This window comes from Eriocheir sinensis, chromosome 8, assembly GCF_024679095.1.
Source record: "Eriocheir sinensis breed Jianghai 21 chromosome 8, ASM2467909v1, whole genome shotgun sequence".
Lineage (NCBI taxonomy): Eukaryota > Metazoa > Arthropoda > Malacostraca > Decapoda > Varunidae > Eriocheir > Eriocheir sinensis.
In genome coordinates this window covers 8,746,731-8,773,881 of record NC_066516.1, presented here as the reverse complement: position 1 = coordinate 8,773,881, position 27,151 = coordinate 8,746,731, and the positions used below count along the sequence as shown (strand labels likewise).

The following is a 27,151-nucleotide window of genomic DNA, read 5'->3' as shown; positions in this document are numbered from 1 at the left end:
TTCACCAGGATGGTCAGTGAAAGAGGATGAAAGCCAAAGCTGGTGGTGAACATTGAAATCTCCTAGGATGGAGATTTCAGCGAAGGAGAGGGTCAAGATGTGCTCCACTTTAGAATTCAAATAGTCAAAGAATTTTACATAGTTGGTAGAGTTAGGTGAGAGATAAACAGCACAGATGTATTTAGTAATAGAATGACAGTGAAGTCTTAACCGGATGGTGGAAAATTCAGAAGAGTCAAGGTCGTGGGCACGAGAGCAAGTGATGTCGTTGCGCACGTAGGCGCAACATCCAGCTTTGGATTGAAATTTAGGATAGAGATAGTAGGAGGGAACAGAGTAGAGATTGCTGTCAGTAGCCTCAGAAACCTGGCCTTCAAAAAGCTATCAAGTGACCTGACACAACTCCCAGAAGTCCCCAGAACGTCTGCGAACCCCCACAACACCTAAAAGCTTCTTACCACAACCTCCACAAGTCCTTAGATCTCCAAGTCCCCAAAATTTCAAGTACCCACAACCCCCATAGCGTATCACATCTCCCCATAATTTTCCACGAGTCCCACAAGTCTCCACAACACTCAAAGCTCAATACAACTCTCCATAACCACTCTTCCACCCTTCGCGCTCCATCATAACCCCTTACTCCTCACTACAACTACATCACAACCCATCACGATACCACTATAACTCTTCTACTCCGCTATAACTCACTGTATCCCTTCGCACCCCGTCACAATCCCACCATAACTCCACCATGACTCACCGCTGCCTTCAGTAATATATCTCCCTCGTACTACTTACCATCGTCGTCCTCTTCTTCCTCCTCCTCGGAAGACTCATCGGAGGGGAGGGTCGTTGAAGGGTCTGCGTTGGGGTCTGGGGATGTCGGGTGTCGCTTGCCGAACCGCTGGAGGCAAATGTCGAGGTGCTCCGCCAAGACCCGACCAACGCGCCGCCCAACTAACCGCTGCAGACGACGCCGAGAAAGCCGACACATCTCACGACCTGCAAGAAGGCGACCCGTCAGAGATATAGAAAGATAGGTAGCTCGATACTTAAAGGACAGCAATAATAATAACACTGCGTTGAGAAAATGGGTTTAGATGCTTCCTCTGATTCCTATTTCGCAACCTTACTTTGTAGATGACAGGCGCCTCGTGGGGAGAAATAGGAAAAGTATAAGAATAGGGCACCCTGTCAGTCGCCCTTGGAAATTGTGAGTTCACTTATAGTTTACCCGGCTATTGGTGAGGTGCTGAAGTCGTGCAAGAGACTGGAAGTATTTTTATTCGTTGATGCAAACGAGAATGTATAAAATAATGGCTCAAATGGACTGGTTTGGATTATGAGTGAAGTATCAAAAGGGACGGGTTCCAAAAATATTAATCCAGACCGATAAGGGCATACAGCTGTTTAAAGATAGAGTTCTGATCTCTTGAGCCATTTCTGGTGATGACATAATTTAAAACACGGAGACAGTGACTACCCTCGTATCTATGTGGTGATTCTATTCATTGCGCAATTCCGTGGTAAGCGAGTAGATAATCCTTCGCTGTAGGAGACTACTGCCGGATATGTGGTAACGGTTGATTAGAATTTTTCCTAGTATCATAATATCAGTAGTATTGTTGTTGTTATTATTATTATTATTATTATTATTATTATTATTATTATTATTATTATTATTATTATTATTATTATTGTTATTATTATTATTATTATTTTTATTATTATTGTTATTTCTATTATAATTATTGTTGTTAGTTCATGCCGCACGTACCTCAGCTGAAGGCACGGGGACAGGTGACGGCCGCCCCATGAAGACCGTGTGTAAAGTGACCCCCACACACCTTCCCCCCTCCCCCCCTCTTACCTGTGTCCGGTAGCACCTTGCGATCCACCTCTTTCCTCAGGTTGAACTCCTTCATGATCCACTTGAGCCACGCGCTGATGTCCTCCGACTCCCACACGCGCGGATCTGTGAACAAGCGATAGTTATGAGTTTGGGCGGGAGAACGGAGACATCTTGTTGAGTTGGCATGTTGCGAGAGAGGAGGGGAGGAGTCTGTCATGATAATTTTGGTTCTTATACGTGTAGGAATAGGTGCATATGAGTTGTTAATGGCGTGAATTATGTACCATGTGTTTGAAGGCTGAGGGATGAAGAAGTTGTATTAATTGTTTCTGTAAATGGAATGATGTGGATTGTTTTATATTATTGCTGAATATTTGCCAGGAAATTACAAATACGTTTTTTGATAAAATAAAAAAAAGGTCCAGCCAAGATAACATACATAATAATAGGCTGGTTTTGGATATAGCCTCTCAATTATGATGTGTTCAAACAGTATATCAAAAGGAAGGAAGACTGTCAGGACTTTCAATAGTAAATAGTAAATAAAAAATAATAGTAAACAGTAAAAAGTAAATAATAAACATAAAATAGTAAATAGTAAATAGTAAATAATAAACAGAAAATAGTAAATAGTAAATAGTAAATCAAAAGTAAATATTAATAGTAAAAAGTAAATTGTAAATAATAAATAATAAAAAGTAAATAGTTGATAGTAAATAGCAAAAAGTTAATAGTATATAGACCGTCATGACTTCATTATTGTAAAGTATCATAAGGGTGAAGTATATAAGAAGAGTCTCCGTACTGTTTATCGTGACACTGAACACATGACAATCTTGAGCCTAACAGATCGCTCACTTCACCCGCCGGCACTCTGATATGCATGGCTCACCTGAGGGCATTACTGTGAACACGACGACCACCGTAAACACACTGAAAACAACATGCATACCCACACTCATTGCTCGCTTTATTTGTTCCTTTTCATTCGGTTTGCTTTATTGATTTCGTATTTTTCGGATTTGTTCATTTCGTTTTTTCTTCGGTTTTGTTTTATTTTCTTTTTTTTTGGTTTAGTTTTATTCATTTGTTTTTTCTTCGGTTGTGTTTTATTAATTTTGTTTTATTTCTCGGTTTTGTTTTCCTATTTTTTTGTTTTGTTTTATTCATTTCGTTTTTTTCGGTTTTGTTTTATTCATTTCGTTTTTTTTTCTCGGTTTTGTTTTATTCATTTCGTTTTATTTCGGTTTTGTTTTATTCATTTGTTTTTTTTCGGTTTTGTTTTATTCATTTGTTTTTTTTCGGTTTTGTTTTATTCATTTCGTTTTTTTCGGTTTTGTTTTATTAATTTCGTCGTTTTTTTAGGTTTTGTTTTATTCATTTATTTTTTTGGGGAGGTTTGTTTTAGTCATTTCGTTTTATTTTTTGGGTTTTGTTTTATTTATTTGTTTTTTTGGGGTTTTGTTTTATTTATTTGTTTTTTTGGGGGTTTTGTTTTATTCATTTCGTTTTTTTTATTAATTTCGTTTTCTCGGTTTGTTTTATTCATTTCGTTTTTTTTATTAATTTCGTTTTCTCGGTTTGTTTTATTCATTTCGTTTTTTTTATTAATTTCGTTTTCTCGGTTTGTTTTATTCATTTCGTTTTTTTTTCGGTTTTGTTTTATTCATTTAGTTTTTTCGGTTTTGTTTTATTCATTTCGTGTTTTTTTCGTTTTTTCTTATTCATTTCGTTTTTTTTTGGTTTTGTTTTATTCATTTCGTGTTTTTTATTAATTTCGTTTTCTCGGTTTGTTTTATTCATTTCGTTTTTTTTCGGTTTTGTTTTATTCATTTAGTCTTTTCGGTTTTGTTTTATTCATTTCGTGTTTTTTTCGTTTTTTCTTATTCATTTCGTTTTAATTCTCGGTTTTGTTCTATTCATTTCGTGTTTTTTTCGTTTTTTCTTATTCATTTCGTTTTTTTGGTTTTGTTTTATTCATTTCGTTTTAATTCTCGGTTTTGTTTATTTATTTCGTGTTTTTTTTCGTTTTTTCTTACTCATTTCATTTTTTTGGTTTTGTTTTATTCATTTCGTTTTAATTCTCGGTTTTGTTTTATTCATTTCGTGTTTTTATTCGGTTTTGTTTTATTTACTTGTTTTTATTGGTTTTGTTTTATTCATTTCGTTTATTTTCGGTTTGGTTTTATTCATTTCGTTTTTTTGTTTTGTTTTATTCATTTCGTTTTTTTATTCGTTTCGTCTTTTTGTTTTTGTTTTATTCATTTCGTTTTTTTTCGGTTTGTCTCATTCATATCGTTTTTTTGTGTTGTTTTATTCTTTTTTTTCGGTTTTGTTTTGTTCATTTCGTATTTTTGGTTTTGTTTTATTCATTTCGTTTTTTTTTTGTTTTATTTATTTATTTTTGGTTTGGTTTTATTCATTTCGTTTTTTTTCGGTTTTGTTTTATTCATTCTTTTTGTTTTATTCATTTCGTTTTTTCGGTTTTGTTTTATTTACTTCGTTTTTTTCGGTTTTGTTTTATTATTTTTTTTGTTTTATTCATTTCGATTTTTTCGGTTTTGTTTTTTTTTATTTCTTTTTTTTTCGGTTGTGTTTTATTCATTTCGTTTGTTTCGGTTTTGTTTTATTCATTTTTTTTATTCATTTCATTTTTTCGGTTTTGTTTTATTATTTTTTTTGTTTTATTCATTTCGTTTTTGCGGTTTTGTTTTATTCATTTCGTTTTTTCGGTTTTGATTTATTCATTTCATTTTTTTTCTCGGTTTTATTTTATTAATTTCGTTTTTTTCGGTTTTGTTTTATTCATTTGTTTTTTTTTCGGTTTTGTGTTATTCATTTCGTTTTTTTCGGCTTTGTTTTATTCATTTCGTTTTTTTTGGTTTTGCTTCATTCGTTTTTTTCGGTTTTGTTTTATTCATTTTGTTTTCCTCGGTTTTCTTTTATTAATTTAGTTTTTTTCGGTTTTGTTTTATTCACTTCTTATTCTAAGGTTTTGTTTTATTCATTTCTTATTCTAAGGTTTTGTTTTTTTCATCTCGTTTTTTTTAGGTTTTGTTTTATTCATTTCTTTTTTTCGTTTTGCTTTAATCATTTCGTTTTTTTTAATTTTTTTTTTTCGGTTTTGTTTTATTCACTTCGTTTATGTTTCCGTTTTGTTTTATTCATTTCGTTTTATTCGGTCTATTTCAATCGTTGCTGTTTATCCATTCCGTTTCATTCATTCAGATTTATTCATTCTATTCAGTTTCTTCGTATTAAATTAATCAAAACTCAACCTATAAGCCCAGGTAAGAGCTGGTAGATGTTGATTGGTGAAAAGCACGAATACATACCCTCCCATTGCTCGCTTTACTCCCCCAGTTTTATTCGCTTCGTTTAGTTTGTTCGAATAGAAAATGCTCAGTTAAATAATCCACCTTAAAGAAAACAGCTATGAGATTGGTGGATTGGCTAATTGGGGAGTAGGTGTGGAGTAAGAGGAGGAGGAAGAGGAGGAGGTGGAGGAAAATGGCGAATAAAAGCATTGGGTGAAGAATTCATAAACGGTGATTCAGTGAGAAGGAGGAGGAGGAGGAGGAGGTGGTGCGTGCGATGACGAGACGACAAATAAAACCTGGCTACTCACCGCCCCTCCCGTCCTCCTCCCGCCCACTCAGGTTACTCACAACACTGCACGATGCATTTCACCCCCCCTCTCTCTCTAGCCCTCCCTCTCCCTCCTCTCGCCTCTCTCTCTCTTCCCTTTCTCCTACCCTCTCTCTTCCCTCTATCCCTCCTCTTGTTCCTATTTCTCTCTTCCTTCCCTCTCCCTCCCACCTCCTCTCTCTCCTCCACGTCCTCCTCTTCCAGTTTCTTAACTCTGTTTCTCACTTCCATCCTCCTCTTATCCTCCTCCTGTTCCTGCTCCTCTTTCCATATCCTCTCTTACTTCATATTCTTTCCCACCACCACTACCTTTTCCTCTTCTCCCTCCTCCTCCTCCCCCTCCTCCTTCAGCGTCACAAGTAGTGACTCAGAGGGTGATGGGGAACGTCACAGCCTCACGCCCTCGTCTCTCTCTCGCTCTCTGACTCATTTGTTCGTTATCGTCCGCCCGAATGTGAGGCAAACGATTTGATGCGTTAGTCATGTCTCTTATTTAGTTTCATCGTGTTACTTGTGTTTGTATAGCTGTTCTTGTTTGTGTTGGCGTTTTTGTTGGTGTTGTTGGTGGTAATGATGGAAGTTGTGGGGAAGAAGAAGAAGAGAAGAGAAACAAACATTAAAGAGCAAGGGAAGATTATTGTTATGATTGTGGAAGTGATGAGTGGTAATTGCATGTGGCGAGGACAGGTGATGAGAGGATGATGGCTGACAGGTGTGTGTGTGTGTGTGTGTGTGTGTGTGTGTGTGTGTGTGTGTAAGTTAATTTTATTATTACTGTTGTGGTTTTTGTATCCGTTACGCCCTCAAAGGTGAGTATGCGCATTTCCTTAGTTTTAGTTTAGTTGTAATTGCTTATATTATTCTTGTTCTTATTATATTTTTATCATCAACCTCATCAAAATTATCACATAGCTCAAGGTAATATATATTTTTTGTGTGCACGAATAAAAGCTTGAAATAAAAAGAAAAACGCTGAGATGCTTCTATAAACTGTGTTACGCGCGAAACCGGCTACAGAAAACGAGTTGAGGTGTTCCCGTAAAAGGCCTCACCACCACCGCCACCGCCACCAGCGGCACCCCGTCGCGCGCCTCTCGGCCTTGCGCTGGCAGTGGAGACGTGGCACCAGCGCCTCTCGGGTGGAGGCGGGGAGTGCAGAGAGTGAGAGTTGGGGAATCCATGACGCAGCGGTTGACGTCACGGCCACGTCATTGCGCACGTTGCCATCCCGGCCGGGTTGGTTGGTTGGTTTTCACGTGCAAGGTAAAAACAAAAGTGGGACAGGTTCAAGGTAATGCAGCGCGGGGATTAGCATTGCGTAGAAAATTACTTCCTTGCAAGAACTGAGTCATATCATTAACAGACCTTTCCTGTACCCTATTTGGCTTTTGTTTCTTCATCAACCATCACCATAACCATCCCCCTCCTCGTCCCCCTCCCCCTCCTTCTCCTCCTCGTCCAACCTTCCCGGAACCTTGGGCGTGAGTGCCAGGGCCGAGGTATCTGGCACACGGCAAACCGCGGGGGAGTGCTGCTGGTGTTGCTGTGGATATGTAGGCGGTGGGTGACAGGTGGGCGGGGGCGGAGCGGGTGAAGGCGGTGGGTGAGGTGAGGAAGGTGGTGATTAATTGTATAGTATGTGGCGAAGGGATTTATGGGCGTGTTGCATGATGAGAGAGAGAGAGAGAGAGAGAGAGAGAGAGAGAGAGAGAGAGAGAGAGAGAGAGAGAGAGAGAGAATCTTGTTACCAGTGAAGGTCTGTTGTATGTCTTATTGTAGGAATGGCAATGGTGATGTCTGCGATTGTAGTTAAATATGATGGACTAAAGTAAGTAGAAATGGTGAATAGGATAGTCGTTGTAGACACAATATAAAACTTAAGGTACGCTATATAGCTGGGCGTGGCTTCATACACTATAGCTGCACGTGGCCTCGGTGCTCATATCCGTCGCATTTGCCCTTGAGCCTGTAGTGGGACGTTCTACCCATTACCCCGCGACACAGGGCCACTGTGACATCCGCGTTACCACAGCTTACGTTCCCCAGGTTTCCCCAAGGATATCCATTCATCAATCAGCCGTAAAAATAAAATGAACAGAACAGTTGAGTGAGTTGCACGTGATGATGTAATAATACATGAGGGGAAATCAAGACATCAAAGTATCTATCCCTGGCATGTTGTAGATCGATGTCCTTACGAATGTGGTTATACATGCGGTGTGCCTCCACATGAAAGTAAATCAGGAGAAAGTGGAGGACAGGGGGAAGGGGGAGAGGAAGAGGACACGGAGGTGACACGGGAAGAATGAAAACAAGCAGAAGGATAATGTTGGGGTGCGTATTCTGATGTCAGCCTAAATTAAGTTATACCTCTTATTAGTCGCACGTGTTGTACTGACGGTAGGCCTCGCATGAAAGTTAATAAGTGAAGGGCCGGAGGGAGGGGAGGATAGGTTGAAGGAGAACGGGAGGAATGATAACAAGCAGACGGAGCATGGAGAGGCACCACGTATTCTTATGTCAGCCTTAATGAAGTTCGCACGTATATGAGTTGTTTTACGTTGTGCATGAAAGTAAGGCAGAAGGGGAAGGGAAAGGGGAAGGGGAGAGGCATGGTGGTGGAGTGGGAGGAGAAGGTGAGGGGGTGGCAGGTTCTGGAGTGGGGGATGCGAGGGCGTGTGTTCTGATGTCAGCCTCCAGTTCTGGCTACTCACCCGTGTCTCGAACCCACGTCCGCACACACACACACACACACAAAAAAAAAAATGATAAATACATAAATAAAAATAAATAAACAAACACACAAACATACAAATAAATGGACAAAGAAGCAAACAAACATGTGTTCAAATCTTCGTGAAAAAAAATGAAAAAAGGCAGATGTAGATTTTTTTTTATGTGTGTCTGTCAGTCAGTCAGTCAGTCAGTCAGTCAGCGAGGAAGTGAGGCAGCGAGTCAGTAGGGCAGTGAGGCAGCAGCGAGGTGAGAGTCCAGGTGACACGGGCAGGTAATGACACCCAGCGGCAGGTGCGACAATGCCCCGCTGTCACACAATGGGATGAAAAATACTTAGGCCATTGTCCCAGGCACGCGATTGCTGTTGTTGCGGTTTTTGTTGATGTTGTTGGTGTTTGAGTTGTTGTTGGTGGTGCGTGCGGTGTTGTTTTACTGCTGTTGTTGCTGCTGTTTTTTGTTATTGGTTGCCTTAGTTGTGATGGGATTATTTTTGTAGTCATCGTTTTTATTTGTTGTTCCATTATTTCTTGTTAGCCCTAGTTATTTAAATGCGGGCAGCTGTCAAGGATGTGAGGATGATCTTGCAAGTCACGTATCTGTTGTTATCATCGCTGCGAACGTAGACATTGGTGGCGGTGGCTCACACCTGTACACGAAAGTTTTGCAGGTTGTCATTGTTGTTGTTGTTGTTGGTGGCGATGATGGTGTTGGTGTTACCGCTGTTCTTACTTTTGCAGTAATGCATTAAAAAAACGTGGTTATTCTTGTTAAAAACTATAAATACCTTTTTTTTACGATAAATGTAGCTGTTAAAATGAGTTGCAATTAAAGGGCAGCAAAATCATTTTATCATTATTATATTTATTACTATAATTATATTCATTATTAGTTATTACTAATTATCATTGTTAATATTAGTATTATTAATTATCATTAATATGATAATAATATTATCAATAATGATATCAATAATAATAATAATAATGTCAGTATAACAATAATATTATCAGTATTATTATCATAACAATATCTTTTTCTTATTGTTATTGTTGCTGTTTTTTTGCAACGAAAGGCAACATCAAAGCACAACACTGATAAGAATAACTATAAAAGCAAAAAGAAAATAACACAAGTGTAATAATAATAATAATAATAATAATGATAATAATAATAATAATAATAATAATAATAATAATAATAATAATAATAATAATATTGATAATAATAATGATAATAATGATAATAATAATATTAATAATAATAATATAATATAAAAATGCTTGCGACAATAAGAAAACAAAGCATGCCATGAAGGCCATGCAGGACCGCCCCTTCTGTGTGTGTAGTACTTGGCACGCGCGGAGATGATGTAAAGAGGCAGAAGGGGGGGGGAGGACGAGCTGAGGAGGGGGCGGGAAAGGGGTCAGAATCCGAGCGCCGATGCTACCCCCCCTCCCCCCCTACACAGAGTCATTGGCACCTCTGTAAACATCCTCAATGCCCCCTCCCTAGCTACCATCCCCAACCTCTGCATCCCCAACATTCCCCAAGTTTTTTATGTAGGACCAGAGTGTAAACGTTTCAGCAATCCGGAAATGATCTTTGGGTGGGGCAGAGCAGGATCCGGAAGGGGAGGTGAAGGGGGAGAGGAGGGGAAGGGGAAGGGGGTGAAGAAAGAAGGGGGGAAGGAGAAGCTCTCCAGGGGGTAGATGCGTTGTTGTGGTAATAGGGAGTCTGGGTGGAGGAGAGTGGAGGAGGATGAAACCGGAAGAGGAAAAGGAGGAAGAGGAGGAGGAGAAGCGTGGTATGCAAGGAGTAGTAGCATTTGTGAGGAGGGTGTGTAAGCAAGAGGAGAGAGAGTAGGGAGTGAGGGGACAGCTACTGGGTGAGGGGTACGGGTGAGGGGAGGGAGGAAGGTACTTCGCTTTTGTTCTTAGAAGGAGGATAGTGACACCGAGGAGAAGGGAAGGAAAGGGGAGGGAATGTAGTGCAAGGGTAGTCTGGGAGTGGACCGGAAAACAATGAAGTGAACTAGAGTAGGAAGGGTGAAGAGGGACGAAGATGCATGCACTAGAGAGATGGATAGATAGATAGATAGATAGTTAGAGAGAGAGATAATGTCATCAAAGATAGTGGTGGTAGTAACAGTGGAAGGGTTGTCTGGGAGAGATACGAAAAAAACAATGAAATGCAGGAGAGTAGGAAGGGTGTAGAGGGACGAAGATGCATGCACTAGAGAGATGGATAGATAGATAGATAGATAGATAGATAGTTTGAGAGATATAATGTCAGCAAGGGTAGTGGTGGAAGTAACAGTGGATGGGTTGTCTGGGAGAGATACGAAAAAAACAATGAAGTGAACGAGAGTAGGAAGGGTGAAGAGGGACGAAGATGCATGCCCTAGGTAGATGGATAGATAGATAGATAGATAGATAGATAGTTTAAGAGAGATAATGTCAGCAAAGGTAGTGGTGGTAGTAACAGTGGATGGGTTGTCTGGGAGAGATACGAAAAAAAAACAACAATGAAGTGAACGAGAGTAGGAAGGGTGAAGAGGGACGAAGATGCATGCCCTAGGTAGATGGATAGATAGATAGATAGATAGGTGGATAATTCGATTGACGTAAGCAAATATTTTCTGAGAATCATAAGTAGGAAAAAATATATATACAGTGAAGAACGAAACAAGATAAATTATTTTCCAACGAGTAAATCTAAGAAGGGTAAACACATCGTGGAAAAGACGAAGAAAACTTATAGGAGGAAAACTTTGCAGCATGAGACGAAGCTGTGAATCAGACCCTCTCCCCTTCCCCCTCGTAAAAAAAAAGAGTAAAAGGAGAAAAATACCACCAACCGATCACGAAAATTAATAAGGCGATCAATAAGTAAAAGAGAGGAAGAGGAGGAGAGTGACACCGAGGGGAAGGGAAGGGAAGCGAGGGGAAGAAGAGGTGGTGCAAGGGACGTCTGGGAGAGGAACGAAAAACAATGAAGTGAACGAGAGTAGGAAGGATGAAGAAGGACGAAGATGCATGCATTAGAGAGATGGATAGATAGATAGATAGATAGATAGATAGATAGGTAGATATATAGATAGATAGATAGATAGATGGATAATTCGAGTTAACAGTGAAAGGGAAAAAAGAGTTATGCAAATAGTTTATAAGAGGGAAATAAAAGCTACCAAACAGTCTGTAAAAGAATTAAAAAAAGATAAAAAGTTAAGACGGTCAGCAAAGTAGGAAAAAAAATGAAGCTTCTAAACACGTTGAGTAAGGAAACTGAGTGGAAGCTAAAACAAACAGCGAACAAGGAAAAAAAATGCTACAGAAATCAATCATCAAGGGAAAAAAAATACCAGACGAAGCAAACAGTCATCAAGCAAGAAAATAGAAACCAGTCATCTAGAGAACAGTCAAGAGGGAAAAAAACTACTCAAAAAATAAATAAAAAATAAAAACAGTCCCCCTCCCCCTTCCACTAAAAAAGAAGCAAACTGTCATCGAGGAAAAAAAATCTAAGCAGTCCACTAGAGGACGAAAATAGGATAAAAGTCAAGCCACCACTGAATTAGAAAATACAAATCAACCAATAAAGAGAAAGAAAGTAACAAGAAGTCAACGCTGAAGGCACCTAAACAGTCAAGAAAGACGAAAAAAACAGTACTTAGAGACTGCAAATAACAGATAAAAACGAACTCAAGCAACCAACCCCCCAAAATAGAAGCGGGAAAAGCAGGCAAAGCGGATGGCGTGCAACACTAAACAGCAATCAGAGAGGCGAAAGTAGTTAAGAATGCAGACGACAGAGAAAGAGAGAGAGAAAAAAAGAACCAGAAAAAAAGGAAAGGAACACAACTGACAAAGCGAATGGTGTGCAAAACTATCACATCACTCAAGAAAGACAGAGGTACAAAAGTAGTCAATAAGGAAAAACGAAGTCAAGAAACAACCAAAAACAAAAGGAAAGAAAGAGAAAAACACACATACACTGGTGAGACGGCAAGCAACCAAGGAAAAAAAAAAGTACTTAAGAATGCAACCAAGTAAAAGAATGCAACCAACTAAGTCAAGCAACCCAAAAAACAAACCAAAAAAAGGAAGAAGAAAATAGATTAAGAGAAAGGTATGCACATCTAAACACAGGTAAACATACAGAGGTGGGACAGGGCAGGTATTCGCACACACACGTTCACTCACACTCCTTACTCATCGGAAGCATAACACGGCATTCCGCCCATAGCACTGCGGACGGGTTTTCCCTTCGTGCGTACACTGTTTGGGCCGCCTTCAAATATTGATGCAAGGGAAAGAGATTAGGAAGGCAGCTGCATCCCCTTCCCTCTCCTACCTATTCCCTTCCCTCTCCTCCCCACTCCCTAACTCCCCTCTTTCCTTGTCCTCCTCTACGCTCCCTCCCGTCCCATTCCCTTCCCTCTCCTCCCCACTCCCTAACTCCCCTCTTTCCTTGTCCTCCTCTACGCTCCCTCCCTTCCCATTCCCTTTCTTCCCTTTCCTTCACCATCCCTTCCTTCTCTCCCTACTTCAATTCCTTCGCCTCTCCATTGTCTTTTTCTCCTCCTCACTCCATTCTTCCCTTGTCCTCGCCACTCACTCCCTTCTTCCTTCTCCCCATTCCTTCCTTCCTTACCATAGTGATACCTCTTGTGACGATGTGGACGTAACAAGAAGTAAAAATGTAACTCTGGTGATGATTGGTATTGGTCCATTATTTCTGTTCTGTTTTGATTTTCCTTTTATTTTTCTTTAGGAACATTATATTTTTTGTATTGTTTCCCTTTCATCATCATCACCAAGAAACCTGTACAGTGCCTCTCAGTTTCACATACTCCTTAGTTACACTCGTATACATATTTTCCTCCCATTCCATATATTTCTTTCGGTCTTGGTAAATAACTAAACGATATGCAATATGAATTTTCACTTGTTATTCTGGTGCATGACTTCTCCATTATGTCAAGTGTATAATTTCACTAGGAAAACCTCTATTGCTTGGTGGTGTTGTCAGGCCAAGCAGATACGCGAGTTGTTTCTAAGGCGGATATGATTTTATGACAGTATTCAGTAATGATTAAAAAAACACGGATGCTGCGCCTACATACGATCATATGGGTTATAAATATTCAAAGACGTTTGCCATATGAGGAATTAAAAGCTGTTGATACCTGTCATGATTAGAGTCTACGTGTTGCATCCGGGTTCGGGCCTTACATCATGTGATCTCGTTACATCCTGGTTGATTTGTTTGTAGCATCCACGTGGCTCCCCGGTGATGCCTCCTATTCGAACTCGCGGAGGACTGACAATGAACTCGGCTCTTATATGGTAACAGGACAGTACTTTCGTAATCTCTCTCTCTCTCTCTCTCTCTCTCTCTCTCTCTCTCTCTCTCTCTCTCTCTCTCTCTCTCTCTCTCTCTCAGCTTATCTAAATAATCAAGTGACACGGAGTAATACCTGAGCACTGACGAGGCGTGAAACGAGGAGGAGGAGGAGGAGGGCAGAGGAATGACAGAAAAACTCCCTCCTGGTGCGATTGATTGACGGAAGGAAGAGGATACAAAGGCTGCAAAAATAGAGGGAGAGGAACGACCTGGTTTTCGCGTGCGGTCAGGAATGTCGGTCGTCCTTGCCCAGGGACACGAAGCAGCTATGGGAGGGAGGGAGGGATGGCGGCGTGACGGACGAGGAATGGAGGAAACACTGATGAAGGATAAAAGCTCATAATAAGGCAGCTAGAAGTTGATGTAAAACAGGGTTTCTCACCATGGGCCATATGGCCCCCCTTGGGGCCATGAGAAATTTTCAGGGGCCATAGAACAAAATTAGGAAGATAGGGGCCACAGGGGGCCACAGAACTTCCTATAAGTTTGCGTTACTCATATGAGTTTAATATTTTCATATTTGTTTTATGATGTTTTCTTATCAGCTGTTCTACTGCTTCATTTAGCGACTTCAGCGTCTTTTTGCTGTAATCCTGGGCAACATTCACTTCCCATGAGCTGGCAACACTGGATTCAGGGTTGCTGCCTTTTTTTTTTACGCAGTATATCTTTTTCCTGCTTACACGTTAACATAAGGCAGCGGTAAAGAATTGAGTCAGACTGTCAGAGCATGCTCGTGTACGTAGTGGTACCAGTATTGGACGCGTTAGGGCTCAGGAAGACTGATCCTAACAACGATCATTACTATATCTACTTCGCAAGATGTTGTAACTTCAGGGGGGCCACGAGAACTTAAATTACCTTGGAGAGAGCCACTGCCGAAAAAAGGTTGAGAAACCCTGATGTAGAATGTAGTGTTGTAGAAAAAAATGAGGTTTGAATTAATAGATTAGGTTAGGTTAGATTAGATTTAGGTTAGGTTTGTATTATTAGGGTAAGTTAGAATAGATTTACATTGATAGATTAGGTTACATATATATTAATAGGCTAGGTTCGATTTAGGTTTTTAAGGCAGGTTTAGGGTTAGGTTTGGTTAGGTTAGTAGGTTAGGTTAGATTTAGGTTAGATTTTGATTTTTGAGGTTAGGTTTAGTTAGTAATTATGGAGGTTGAGAGGTTGATCAAATTCTCCTCTTACAGGCAGACTAACTAGCTTGCACATGCACACTGATCGAGAGAGAGAGAGAGAGAGAGAGAGAGAGAGAGAGAGAGAGAGAGAGAGAGAGAGAGAGAGAGAGAGAGAGAGGCTTTCCTATTTGAAACAAATTTCTGGGAAAGATTACATATTAATGACCATGCTGGCGACTGTTTTTCGTCCCGACAAGGCCACGAGGGAGAAAGGAAAACGGGGAGGGAGGGAGGGAGGAAGGAGGGACAAGGGAAAAAGAGGAAAAGTGTGAGGGAGGTGAAAGTGAAGGGACATAAGGAGAGAGGGAGGGAAGTGTGCAGGAATAGGAGGAAAGAGGGACGGAGGGAAGAAGGAATAGGAGAGAGTGACAGAAGGATGAAGGAACAGGAGGAAAGAGGGAAGGAAAGATAGAGGAGAAGAAGGGACAGAAGAGAATATAGGGAGGAAGGGAAGAAAGAAGGGTGTGAAGGGACAGGAGGAGAGAGGGAGGGAAAGAGTGAGGAGAAGAAGGGAGAGAGAAGAAAATAGGGAGGAAGGGAGGAACGACTGGTGTGAAGGGACAGGAGAAGGAGAGAAAGAGGGAGAAGAAGGATCACGAGGGAGGAAAGAAGGGAGGATAGGAAAGGAAATAGAGAGAAAAGGGGAAGAGAAGTGAAGATGATGGGACAGAAAGAGAGGGAAACGGATAGAAGGGAACGAGAAAGAGAGATTAAGGGGAAAAGAGGAACAGAGTAAGGAGAGAGAGAAGGAAAGAAATGACAACCAGGAGGAGAAATAAGAGGAACGAGATGATGAAGCAAGGGACAAGAAGCGTGAAATAAGAAGCATATATCTTGTTTTCTGAGGACGAGACGCTTCAGCTAATACTTGAGGCATTATCTTATTTCTTAGTCTTTGTGTATGTTCTTAAGATAGAGACACTTAAAGCTACTAAATGAAAGGAAGGATTTATAAGCGTGCCAAGAAGACATTATATATTTATCGCTCTCTCTCTCCCTCTCTCTCGATCTCCCTCCCTCCTATGATTTCCCTGTCCCTCTAAATCGTCTTTTTTTTCTCTTCCTCTCCCACTTCCTTCCTCTCTTTCTCTCCTCGTCTTGGCTAGCGCGAGACCTCCCCGGTGAGATAATTATCGTGGTATTTGATTAGTGTGTTGCGGGAGATTCTTGGGTAGGTCTCTTGTTTTCTCTCCCACTTATTCTTTTTTTTGTGTTCCTTTCCTTTTTTCCATTTGTTTATTTTTGCTTCGGTTTCGTTGTTCTCTCTTCCACTTACTTTTTCTCTCTTTGTTTTGTTATTTCTTCCTTCGTAATTTCTTCTTACTTTGGTTACCTTGTTCTCTCTTCCACTTCCTCTTCCTCTCTTTATTTTTGTTATTTCTTCCTTCATAATTTCTACTTAGTTTGGTTACCCCTTTTCTCTCTTCCACTTCCTCTTCCTCTATTTTTGTTATTTCTTCCTCCATAATTTCTACTTAGTTTGGCTATCTTTTTCTCTCTTCCACTTCCTCTCCCTCTCTTTATTTTTGTTATTTCTTCCTCCATAATTTCTAATTAGTTTGGTTATCTTTTTCTCTCTTCCACTTCCTCTTCCTCTCTCTATTTTTGTTATTTCTTCCTCCATAATTTCTACTTAATTTGGTTACCTTTTTCTCTCTTCCACTTCCTCTTCCTCTCTTTATTTTTGTTATTTCTTCCTCCATAATTTCTACTTAGTTTGGTTACCCTTTTCTCTCTTCCACTTCCTCTTCCTCTATTTATTTTTGTTATTTCTTCCTCCATAATTTCTACTTAGTTTGGTTATCTTTTTCTCTCTTCCACTTCCTCTTCCTCTCTTTATTTTAGTGCTTCTTCATTTCTTTTCCTTGCTTTTTTATCCCTTTCGTTCATTTACTCTCTTACTCTCTTTCTCTCTTTCTTTCATTTCTTCGCTTCTTTCTTCTTATAATTTTTTTTCCCTTTTCTCTCTTCCACTAACTCTCTCGATTTGTTCCCTTCCTCCCCTATTTCTTTCTCATTAATTTCACACGTATCACATGTTTCCTCGAGCTTGGATCTTCACCTTTACTCTGAGTGTTCACATGCTCTTTGTTTTCCCTGTATTTGTATTTATATCTCTCAAAAGTCATTGCTTCTGAACATTTTCTTATCTCATTTCTCACCCTTCACACCTTCCTCTCCCTGTATGTTTTTCCCTCTTAGTAAACTCATCTTTTTCTCGTACCTCTTATGAATCCCTTTCTTCCACACACTCCTAAGTTCTTCATATCTCTTCACCCCCTCTACTTCATCTTATGGTTAACTTAATTCTTTCCCTGATTTCGTCCACAAATATCCCTACCCCACCTCTCCACACCTTCACTTCTCAAAGTCTCCCTCCTTCCTTCCTGGTATCCACTTATCCCCTTGATCTTACTTTCTCTCTCCACTGACAACTCCTCCACACTTTAAACTTTTTTCATCTTTAGTTTGTTTTGCTTTCCACTCTTCAAGCACTTTTTCACTCCACCCTACACGCACTTCCACAATCTTCCTATTCAAAACTTCAAACTTTCTCATCCATGTTATTACATTCTCTTAGTTATTTTGTTTTGCTTTTCCACGTCTCAAGCAATTCAGAACGTTATTTTATCCACCATCATCACCATTCATACTTTTTTCCACTCTTTCCCAATGCTATATTTACCTTTACACTTTTTCACCCTTGTTACCTTCTCCTAGTTTGTTTTCCTTTCCTCCTCTCAAGCCGTTCAGTATGTCATTCACCCACCATCGCCATTCACACACTTCGACACTTCTATAATCATCCCATTCATGTACCTGCTTGAAGCACTCCATATCCTTCCTTACCTTTCCTCAATGATATCGCCCACGTGGCCCCTCCACCTCCACCTCCCACCTACATACCTCTGTCCCTCCACTTTCCTCCTCGATGCCTCCACTTTCCTCTCCCTGGTCCCTCCACGCCCATGCCCCGTGTCTCCGCCCCCCGGTGAAGTGATGGCCTCCACTACTGAGAAGGCAACCCCCAACACACACACACTCAATGGCATTCTTGGCCGCGGGTTTGGCAGAGGCCCGCGAGGTTCGTCTTCCCAGAACACTACCTCCACCTCTGTCACTGCGTCTCCACCTGTTGCTCCTCCTCTTCCTTCTTTCCCTTCCCCTCTTCCGCCTCCTCTTGCATAACAACTTTTTATCATCATTCTTACTACTACTACGACTACGGCTGCTACTACAACTACTACTACTACTACTACTACTACTACTACTACTACTGATATTGATACTCTTCACCTTCGTTTCTTTCCTTCCTTCTCATTTCCTGGAGGTTTCATATAGTTTTAATAGTATTATTTTTTTATCAAGTTTTCAATTTTTAACCAGTTTTATATAGTTTAAAAATGCAATTCGTTCGGCGCCATATGACTACGCAGTTGCGGCGCCGAGAGAGAACTCCAAAATAATCATCATTAATCAATCGCATTTCCTGGTTATTAGATCGCTTTAACCCGTCCACTGCGATTGGCACGGATTTGGCATACACTGGTAGCCTGGTAGCATATAGTCCCAGATCTTTCTCCGTCTCTGTGGTGGATAGTGGAGTGTTTCCCATATGGTTTTGGTATGCTTTATATCCCCTACCAATGTGCATGACTTTACATTTTTCTTCCTTGAATTGTAGCAGCCACTTTTTGTTCCATTCCTGTAGCTTGGTTATGTCTTCTTGTAGGAAATCCGCACTGAAGGGGTTAAAAGGCCTTCATTTCCACCACCAACACCAACACCACCTCTTCCACCACGTACCCACATTCACCACCACACAAGTCACCATCACCAGTATTAGCATCGTCACTCAACACCAACACCACCAACACCACTGCAGTCACCTCCACCATCAACATCACTATCACCACTACCAGCTTGTCGCCACAGTCACCCTCATCATCATCACTAATAGTAGTTATCGCGTCCTACTGACCTCCGGCCTATACCTCTTTCACTCATTCCCTCCCCCCCCCTCACCCTCACCTGCCCTACCTTACCTGCCCTCCCTCACCTTTCCATGACGCAAAAGGTGCACCAGTTTCAGGGCTTCCCGTTGCACCTGTTCACTTCTCAGGTAATGCAATTCACCTCATTACCTCATCCATGGTCACCTGTCTTGCTACCTCACGCCTGCTTGCTATACTGTCTTTTTTTGTGGCTAAGGAAAACTTGTATTAGGATTTTACGTGTGTGTGTGTGTGTAAGGGGAAGGAGGAGTTTGCTTGTGTAGGGGGGAGGGTTGTGTGTGTGTGTGTGTGTGTGTGTGTGTGTGTGTGTGTGTGTGTGTGTGTGTGTGTGTTTAGGGACAGAATGACATGCAGTGTGCTTTGTCCTGGAAACGAGAGGTAAAAGGGTTCAATAACATGGCCAGTGCAATTTTCTTCTTTTATGTCTGTCTATTTTTATCCTTTTTTAACGTTCATCTATTTCATTGTATTGCGAAAGTAACCCGTTTGTCATTCAGTCCTCCTCGTTTCTTCGCCGAATTGTGTGACATCAACAATAAGTATTTTTCCGTATCATTATTTTTTCACTTCTTGCTGCGTTGTTTTAGGAAGAAACTTGTGACACTGATTACGTGGGTACAGAAACTTCCCTGATGCAATAGTTAAGAGAAAAGCCGCAGGTATGACATCAAGGGGAAGGAGGGTCAGGAGAAGTAGGAAGAAAAGGAGGAGGAGGAAGAAGAGGAAGAGAACGGGGAAGTGAGGGAGGAAGGGAGTATTGATGAAAAGGGAGAGGGTGAACAGAAGGATAAGTTAGAGGTATTTGGAAGATAAGAGGAGGGAAAGTAGGGATAGAGAGGGGGAAGAAAAGGGTGAATATCCAGCAAGGGAGCAAAAAGAAAAAAAAGACGAATTGACGGATTGTACGGAAAATAAAATGAAGGAAGGAAGAAAAAATATTGGGATGAAGAAAATTGAACAGCTTGTATAGGTAAAAAAAAAAAAAGCGTAGGAAGGAAGAAGGGAAATGGGAGTTACAGAGACTGAAATCAACCAGGAAAATGAGAAGAGATAAAGTAGAGTAAGGTAAAATGTCCCGTAAATGTGATACAGATTAGAGGTGAGGTAAGGGGGGAATACGAGGCAGTGGAAAAGTAGTGAGATGGGAAAGTAGTGAAAAATAGTAGTAGTGAGGTAGAAAAGTAGTGAAGAAAAGTAGTAGTAGTGAAAAGTAAAAAGTGAAAAAAAGTAAAAAAAGTAAAAAGTAGTAGTTGTAGTGAATAGTGAAAAATGGTTGTAGTAAAAAGTAAAAAAGTGAAAAGTAGTAGTAGTGAGGTAGAAAAGTAGTGAGGTAGAAAAGTAGTGAAGTAGAAAAATAGTGAGAGAGGGAGGGAGGGAGGCAGGTAAAGGAAACAGAGACGGAAGACAAGGAAGTGAGAGTAAAGCCGATGAGAATAAGAAACAAACGCATATGGTGAGGTGCGACGCTGTGGGGAGGGAGGATCAAGGGCAAGAAAAAGTTACAGGTAAGGAGAATAGGAAAAGAGAGAGGCGCGGAAGATTACGAGGACAAGAAAGCAAGGAGTGTAAAGGGTGAGGTAAGACTAGGAAGAGAGAGCTTACGATATTAGAGGAGAAGGAGTGCCCCAAGGGAAGAGGGAGGGAGGGAGGGAGGGTCTCAAGAGTAGAAAGAAAAAGAGGCAAAGAGGGTGAGGAGGAAATAATATACAGTAAGTCAAGAATAAGTGAAGAAGGAAAGCAAGGGAAAGAAGTAGGATGATAGGGGAAGTATACATAGTGCCAAGGGAGAGAGAGAGAGGAGGAAAGGATGAGGAGGTAGAAGGGAAGTGAAGGAAGGAGGAAAGAGAAGACAAGGTGAAAGGAGAGAGATAGAAACAAACAAACCAAAGCGATGAGGTAAAAAAGGTGTGTGAAGATAGGAAGTAGGTGGAGGGAGGAAGGAAGGTAAGATGAGCAAGTAGAAGGGAAGTGAAGGAAGGAGGAAAGAGAGGACAAGGGCTGAAGAGAGAGAGATAGAAAAAAACATACACGATGGGGTAAAATGGAGTGTAAAGGTAGGTATAGGAGAAGGGAGGAAGGAAGGTAGGTAGGTAAGTTACGCAGATCATCAGGAAAAGTGCACGGTGAGGTAATACTTAGAGAGGAGGGAGGACCAAGGGAAGGGAGGTAGCAGGGTAGGGAGGATAAGCAAGAGAGTGAGATTGGCCAAGGAATTTAAAAAGGGCAAAAATCAAGTAATGAGAAAGGAGAGTCAAAGGTCAGGGAGAGTTAGGGGTCAGGGAGGATTATGAGTGAGGGAGAGTTAGTATCAGGGTGAGGGAGGCCAAAAAACGATGAGGAAGGTAATATTTAAACAAGCGTATGCAGTGAGAAGGGAGAATTAGAGGTCAGGGAGGGAGAATTAAGGGTGAGAAAGGTACAGTAGGAGAGTAAGGTGAAAAAGGGAGGGAGGAAGGTAGGCAAAGGGACGTAAGGATGGCGAATGAGGTGAAAAGGGAGAATTATTAAGGATAAGGGAGGATTCAGGGACACGGAGGATCAAGGGAGGGTCAGAGTGAGGATGAGAAGGATAGAGCGGTAAGGAGAAAGAGGGAGAGTTAGGGGTGGTCAGGGAGTGTTAGGGCTGAGAGAGAGAGAGAGAGAGAGAGAGAGAGAGAGAGAGAGAGAGAGAGAGAGAGAGAGAGAGAGTTAAGGATGAAGGAGATAAGACAGTAAGGGGAACAAGGGAAACTGATTAAAACAGCGTATGCGGTGAGAAAGGAGAGTTAGGGGTGGTGAGGGAGAGTTAAGGGAGGATGAAAAAGAGTAAGAATGAGGAAGACAGAACAGTAAGAAGAAGTGACTCTATGACGTAGGAACGCAGTAAGAGGAGTGAGAAGCAAGCAACACACATGTATTCTTTGAACCTGACGTCACAGATGAGCAACCAATAGCTGGGTCGGCTGCGCGGAACACCCATCCCCCAACCCCCTCTACGACTCCCCCTCAACCCCCACCCCCCACCCCTCACAAGCAAACACTGACCCAAGACCTTTATTTTGAGGTTGCGATGTCATTTTATTTTTAGCCGGCAAGAGTTTTCCTACTTGCCGCCGTCTCGAGGTTACGCTGCGGCTCAGTTTGGCATTACTACTCACTCATATCAATTCGTTGTATGTATACGTAAATATGAGTGTGTTTACATGTTTTCTCCTTCTCTATTACCACGAATTTTTCTCCTCCTCCTCTCTATGTGTGTGTGTGTGTGTGTGTGTGTGTGTGTGTGTGTGTGTGTGTGTGTGTGTGTGTGTGTTGTTTGCTTTCGTATGAAGGGCCATGTGTGTGTGTTTATTTGTTAATTTATTTGTTTATTTGTTTGTGTGTTTTAGAGAGAGAGAGAGAGAGAGAGAAATCACCCAATCACTGTTCTCTGCCCTCTCTCTCTCTCTCTCTCTCTCTCTCTCTCTCTCTCTCTCAACGCTCACTTTCCTCCCCTCACTCTGCTCTCTTCCCCACCTCTCCCCTTGTCTCCTTTCCACTCACCCCCATCCCATCCACTCCCCTCTCTCCCCTCTTCTTCCCCCTCCCCTTCCTCCCCCCACCCACCTTTGCCTGCCGCCCACAACATCGCCCAATCGTCGTTTTCTTCAAAGTCTATTTTCGTCATCGACTAATTCATTTTTTTCGCTTAATCAGTAGGAGGCTTCTTTGCGCTTGAGTGGGCGGGAGAAGGAAGAAGAGGAGGGAAGGGGGGAAAGGAGGAAGGAAGAAAAGGGAAGACAAGGAAGATTTGAGGGTACCGAGAAACTGAAATGGAAGGAGAGCAAAAATATAATGAGAGGAAGAGGGTGAAGGAGACTGAGATATGATTTAAACAGAAGAAAAAGGGAGACAGGTAAAGTATGGAGAGGAAGCAAAGTAGGTTGAAATATGATTTAGACAGAAGGGAAAAGGGAGACGGGCAAAGGAAAGAGAGTAGTGAAAAGGAGTTAGAAGTACGTTAAGGAGGAAAAAAAGTGAGACGAGTAAAGGAAAAAGAGGAGGCAAAAGAGGGTGAGATGTTACGTAGACAGAAAAGAAGACGAGTAAAGAGAGGAGATAAGGTTATAGAGGAGAAGGAAAGGGAGTGAGTAAGGAGAGGAGACAGGGTAAGAGAGGAGACAGGGTAAGAGAGGAGACAGGGTAAGAGAGGAGACAGGGTAAGAGAGGAGAAGGAAAGGGAGTGAGGGCAGGAGAGGGAGAGGGTTTAAAAGTATACACAAACGTCCACTCACAGCCTCAAGGTCACGCCCGAGCCTTATGTTTCGTCATTGCTTTTATTAGAACTTACAACACTTACTTTAGGTCAGACTCGCTTCTTTATTGCTGTAGTACTTCTTCCTCTTCTTCATCATCATCTTCATCTTTTTAATCTTGTTTTTATTCTTATTATCATTAACATCACCATTACTATTATTTGTTGGCTATGGAGTTCTATCTTTTCTTCATGTGGTGGCGAGGTAATGGGGGTGAGGGACCATGAATTAAGAAGCGTGGAGAAATATATATAAAAACAAGTACGAGGCTGAGGATTAGGGAGGGAGGGAGCGGAAGGAGAGTCTGTGCGGGGTGACTGACCTAACGCCGTTGTGTCGCATTTAATTATAAGCTTTTTTGGTGTCTTTGTCTACTTATTCGTTTTTCGTGTAATAAATGTTCTGCTTTACCCTTCTCTTGCCCTTGTCTCTTTATAGTTTTCTCAATATATGTAATCGTTTGCGTAATATTCTTTCTCATTTACCTATACTAATTTAAATGTCCTTTCTCTCGTTAGTGATTAAAGGTAAAACATATATACATACTTTCATTATTTTTAGATGCGTTTGTGTGTAAATTAAACATCGATACGGTTTCAAACGTTTTCTGTGTTATTAATTGTGACAGAATACGGGAATACAGATAAGAGATAAGAGAATAGCGGGAGGGACTTTAAAAATTTAATACCAGAGATTGAGAGAGTAAAAATAATACAAACACATGCACGTACACACACACACACACGGGAGGTAGGTCAGTTCAGGAAGGTCATGCGGGGTTTGAGGTGCGCAGTAGTCTGTCCTTCCTCCTCCCTCCCTCCCTCCTCTTCCTCTCCCTCCTCCTTTCTCTTCCTCCCTCCACGTCTACCCTTCATGCATTCCTTCTATTCTTCATCTGCACTCTCTCTCTCTCTCTCTCTCTCTCTAACCTCATCCTTGTCATAGCTTTCAATCTCCACCTGATTATTCCTAGTTCCCATCCCTTACTGCTTTACCTCTTTCTTCTTTCTCTTACCCCCCTCCTCTTCCTTTCTTTTTCTTTCTTCCTTTCTTTGTCACCTCTCCTTTCTCCAATCTTCCCTCTCCCGCCTCTCATGTTCTGTCTTGCGTGTTCCTCGTCAAATGTTGCGTCAGACAAACGTGCGTAGCTCCCACTGAATGTCACACACACACACACACACACACACACACAAAGGGTTATGCAGTGAACATCTATACTGAGACTGTTAAATAGGAAAGACTTGAGGGGCGGCTAGATTGCTAAACAGGAGGACGGGTGATGCATGTATATTCAGAAGTAAGGAGAACTGTCGAATCATGAAGTTTTGCTGCATAATGAGAGAGAAAGGAAGGTCTTGGTTGCTACGATGACGATTAAGTAAGTGATGATGACTGACCATGGATAAAGGGAAAAGACATGAAGGAGATGATGATGATTAGAATGAGGTCCGGCGAACGTTCGGGGGAGGAGGAGGAGGTGGAGGAGGAGGAGGGACTTGGATGCGAGCCGAGTAGAGCTAAGGTTGAGTAACACATAGAGCGGAGACTAGCGACGTGCAGAAGCTGAGGTGAATTGTCAAACGCTTCTGGGAATATAAACTTCGCTGAACCTATTGTGACCCTCCATCTATACCGTCCCTTTCTTTCTCTCTCTCTCTCTCTCTTCCTTTCCTTTTTTCTTCCTTCCCACGTCCAATGACCCTTTAACTCTCTCCTTCTCTTTCCCCCTCTTCCTCTCTTTTCCGTCACACCTCTCTACCCCATCTCTTTTCTTCCCTTCACCTCCACCCCTTCCTTTTCCCTCCCTCTCTTCCTCTCTCTTCCTTCTCATCTCTATGCACCTTCCCTTCTCTTAATTCCCTTCCGTCCACCATCTTCTTCCTCTCTCCCTACGTTCTCTCTCGTGCCAAGTGCATCTCCTGTTCCTCCACCATCTATCACTGCTAACAACACTTTAGCTTTCGTTCCTTATCGCGAGTCAACTTTCCTTTTAAACTCCCGCGCGAAATCTATTTTTAGCCGGTTATATCATCTGTACACAAGCATGGAAGTTGTCACACACACACACACACACACACACACACTCTTGGCAGCCTCAACATCAGTACGCCCGCCCAGTTCCCACTACCGATGTATTCATGTCCATTTCGTTACGTTGCGTCCTTTAACTCTCTCTCTCTCTCTCTCTCTCTCTCTCTCTCATCACTGGGTTCGTGACAGTCGACACGTGTCTAGATTTTGTTGTTGTTGTTATTGTTGTTGTTGTTGTTGTTCTGATTAGTATTACTGTAGTTATTATTATTATTATTATTATTATTATTATTATTATTATTATTATTATTATTATTATTATTATTATTATTATTATTATTATTATTATTATTATTATTATTATTATTATTTTCATTTTCATTTTCATTTTCATTATTATTATTATTATTATTATTATTATTATTATTATTATTATTATTATTATTATTATTATTATTATTATTATTATTATTATTTATATGTATAATTTTACTGTGTTATACCTTTCGTCACCCTTTACACACACACACACACCATCAGTTAGTCAAGTATGATTGTTTTGTGTTTCTTGTGCAGTGTGTGTGTGTGTGTGTGTGTGTGTGTGTGTGTGTGTGTGTGTGTGTGTGTGTGTGTGTGTGTATGTTATTTAAACGTGTGTGTATGTGTGTATGTCTGTATGTATGTATATGCGCGCTGGCACACGGGCAGAACCCAAAAAGGCACTTCGTGGAATCAGCGGTGGTCGCGGCGTGGAATACGTTATGCCTTTTTAACCCCCGAGGCAGCAGCTGTAGCGAGAAAGACTAAGACAGCATGAGCGTTGATGTCATCCTTGGTCAGCCCTTGTATAGCATAACAGACCCATACTCTTACACTACCAATCAGGAAACACAATTATATATGAGGAAAACACTTGAAGGACAGGAGGCGACTCACATAACCACATGACACATTAACACAACACAATTACATCACTCCGTACAATGACCCCGTCCGCACCGCCTGCCACACACACACACACACATACGCACACGCACACACACACTCACTATTCACAGCACACGTATCCGCCGAACACCCGGCACCACAACAGGATAACGTGACACAATAAATCGCGAGCACAAACGCAGCTCAAGTGATATTTAATTAACCTGTTTTTCCCCGTTTTTGCAGGTGAGGCCGGACTCGATTGCGACAGAGCTCGGGGTCAGTGGCTGTGAGTGTGACCTTGAGTTTTATTATGCTTTGATGTGTTAAGTTGTTTCACGTTAGGATAGGGTGGATGTCAGGAAGTGGAGGGAGGGAGGGAGCTAAGAAGGAGGAGGAGGAGGAGGAGGAATAGCAGGAGGAGGAGGAGGAGGTCGTAATGAAAAAAAAAGGGAAGAGCAGGTAGTTAGAATTTATAGGAAGACGTGTGGAAGTAAAAAAAATAATAGACGAAGGGGAAGTATAGTTGAGGAGGAGGTTGAAAAGAATATATAAAAAAAAGGGAAGAGTAGGTAGATAGATAAAATTTGTAGAGAAATGAGTGGAAGCAAAAAAATATATATATAGGCGGAAAGGAAGTAGATAAGAAGATAGAAAAAAAATATAAAAGAAAAGAGAAGTAGATAGCTGGTTACAATGTTTAGGATGGTGTAGGAAGCAAACAGAAGACTAAAAGGAAGAATATATTTAAGTTAATATTCTGAATCAGTCTGACAAGCTATGGAAATCCTGATGACGACAGAAGCAGAAAAAGAGACTTAAAGGAGAGAAAAAAAGCACCGAGCAGATGTGTTATGAGAAAGAGACAGCCAAGACATAAAAGTAAGATATGACAGCCGATAAAAAATGAGAGTATGGGGCGTGGTGATGGGGAAGGGAGGGGCAGCAGGAGAGACGGAGGAGGCGGCAGGGAGGAGGAGGGGAGGGGAAAAGAAGATGGGAGTGGGAAGGGGGCAGCAGAGACGGGTATGGGAGGAGGGCAGAGAGGAGGAGGGGTATGAGAACAGGAGATGG

General features: G+C 41.4%; 1 protein-coding gene across 1 annotated transcript in view; it reads right to left on the bottom strand.

Annotated features, from left to right (window-relative positions):
* The window catches only part of LOC126995458 (uncharacterized), a 122,233-nt gene that overhangs the window by 32,813 nt on the left and 62,269 nt on the right, over positions 1–27,151 (bottom strand). The window contains exons 2-3 of the mRNA XM_050855014.1: positions 1,871–1,975; positions 799–1,002 (exon numbers count right to left, since the gene is read on the bottom strand). Coding sequence (XP_050710971.1) covers positions 799–1,002; positions 1,871–1,975 — 309 coding nt within the window. The remainder of the gene's footprint in view (positions 1–798; positions 1,003–1,870; positions 1,976–27,151) is intronic.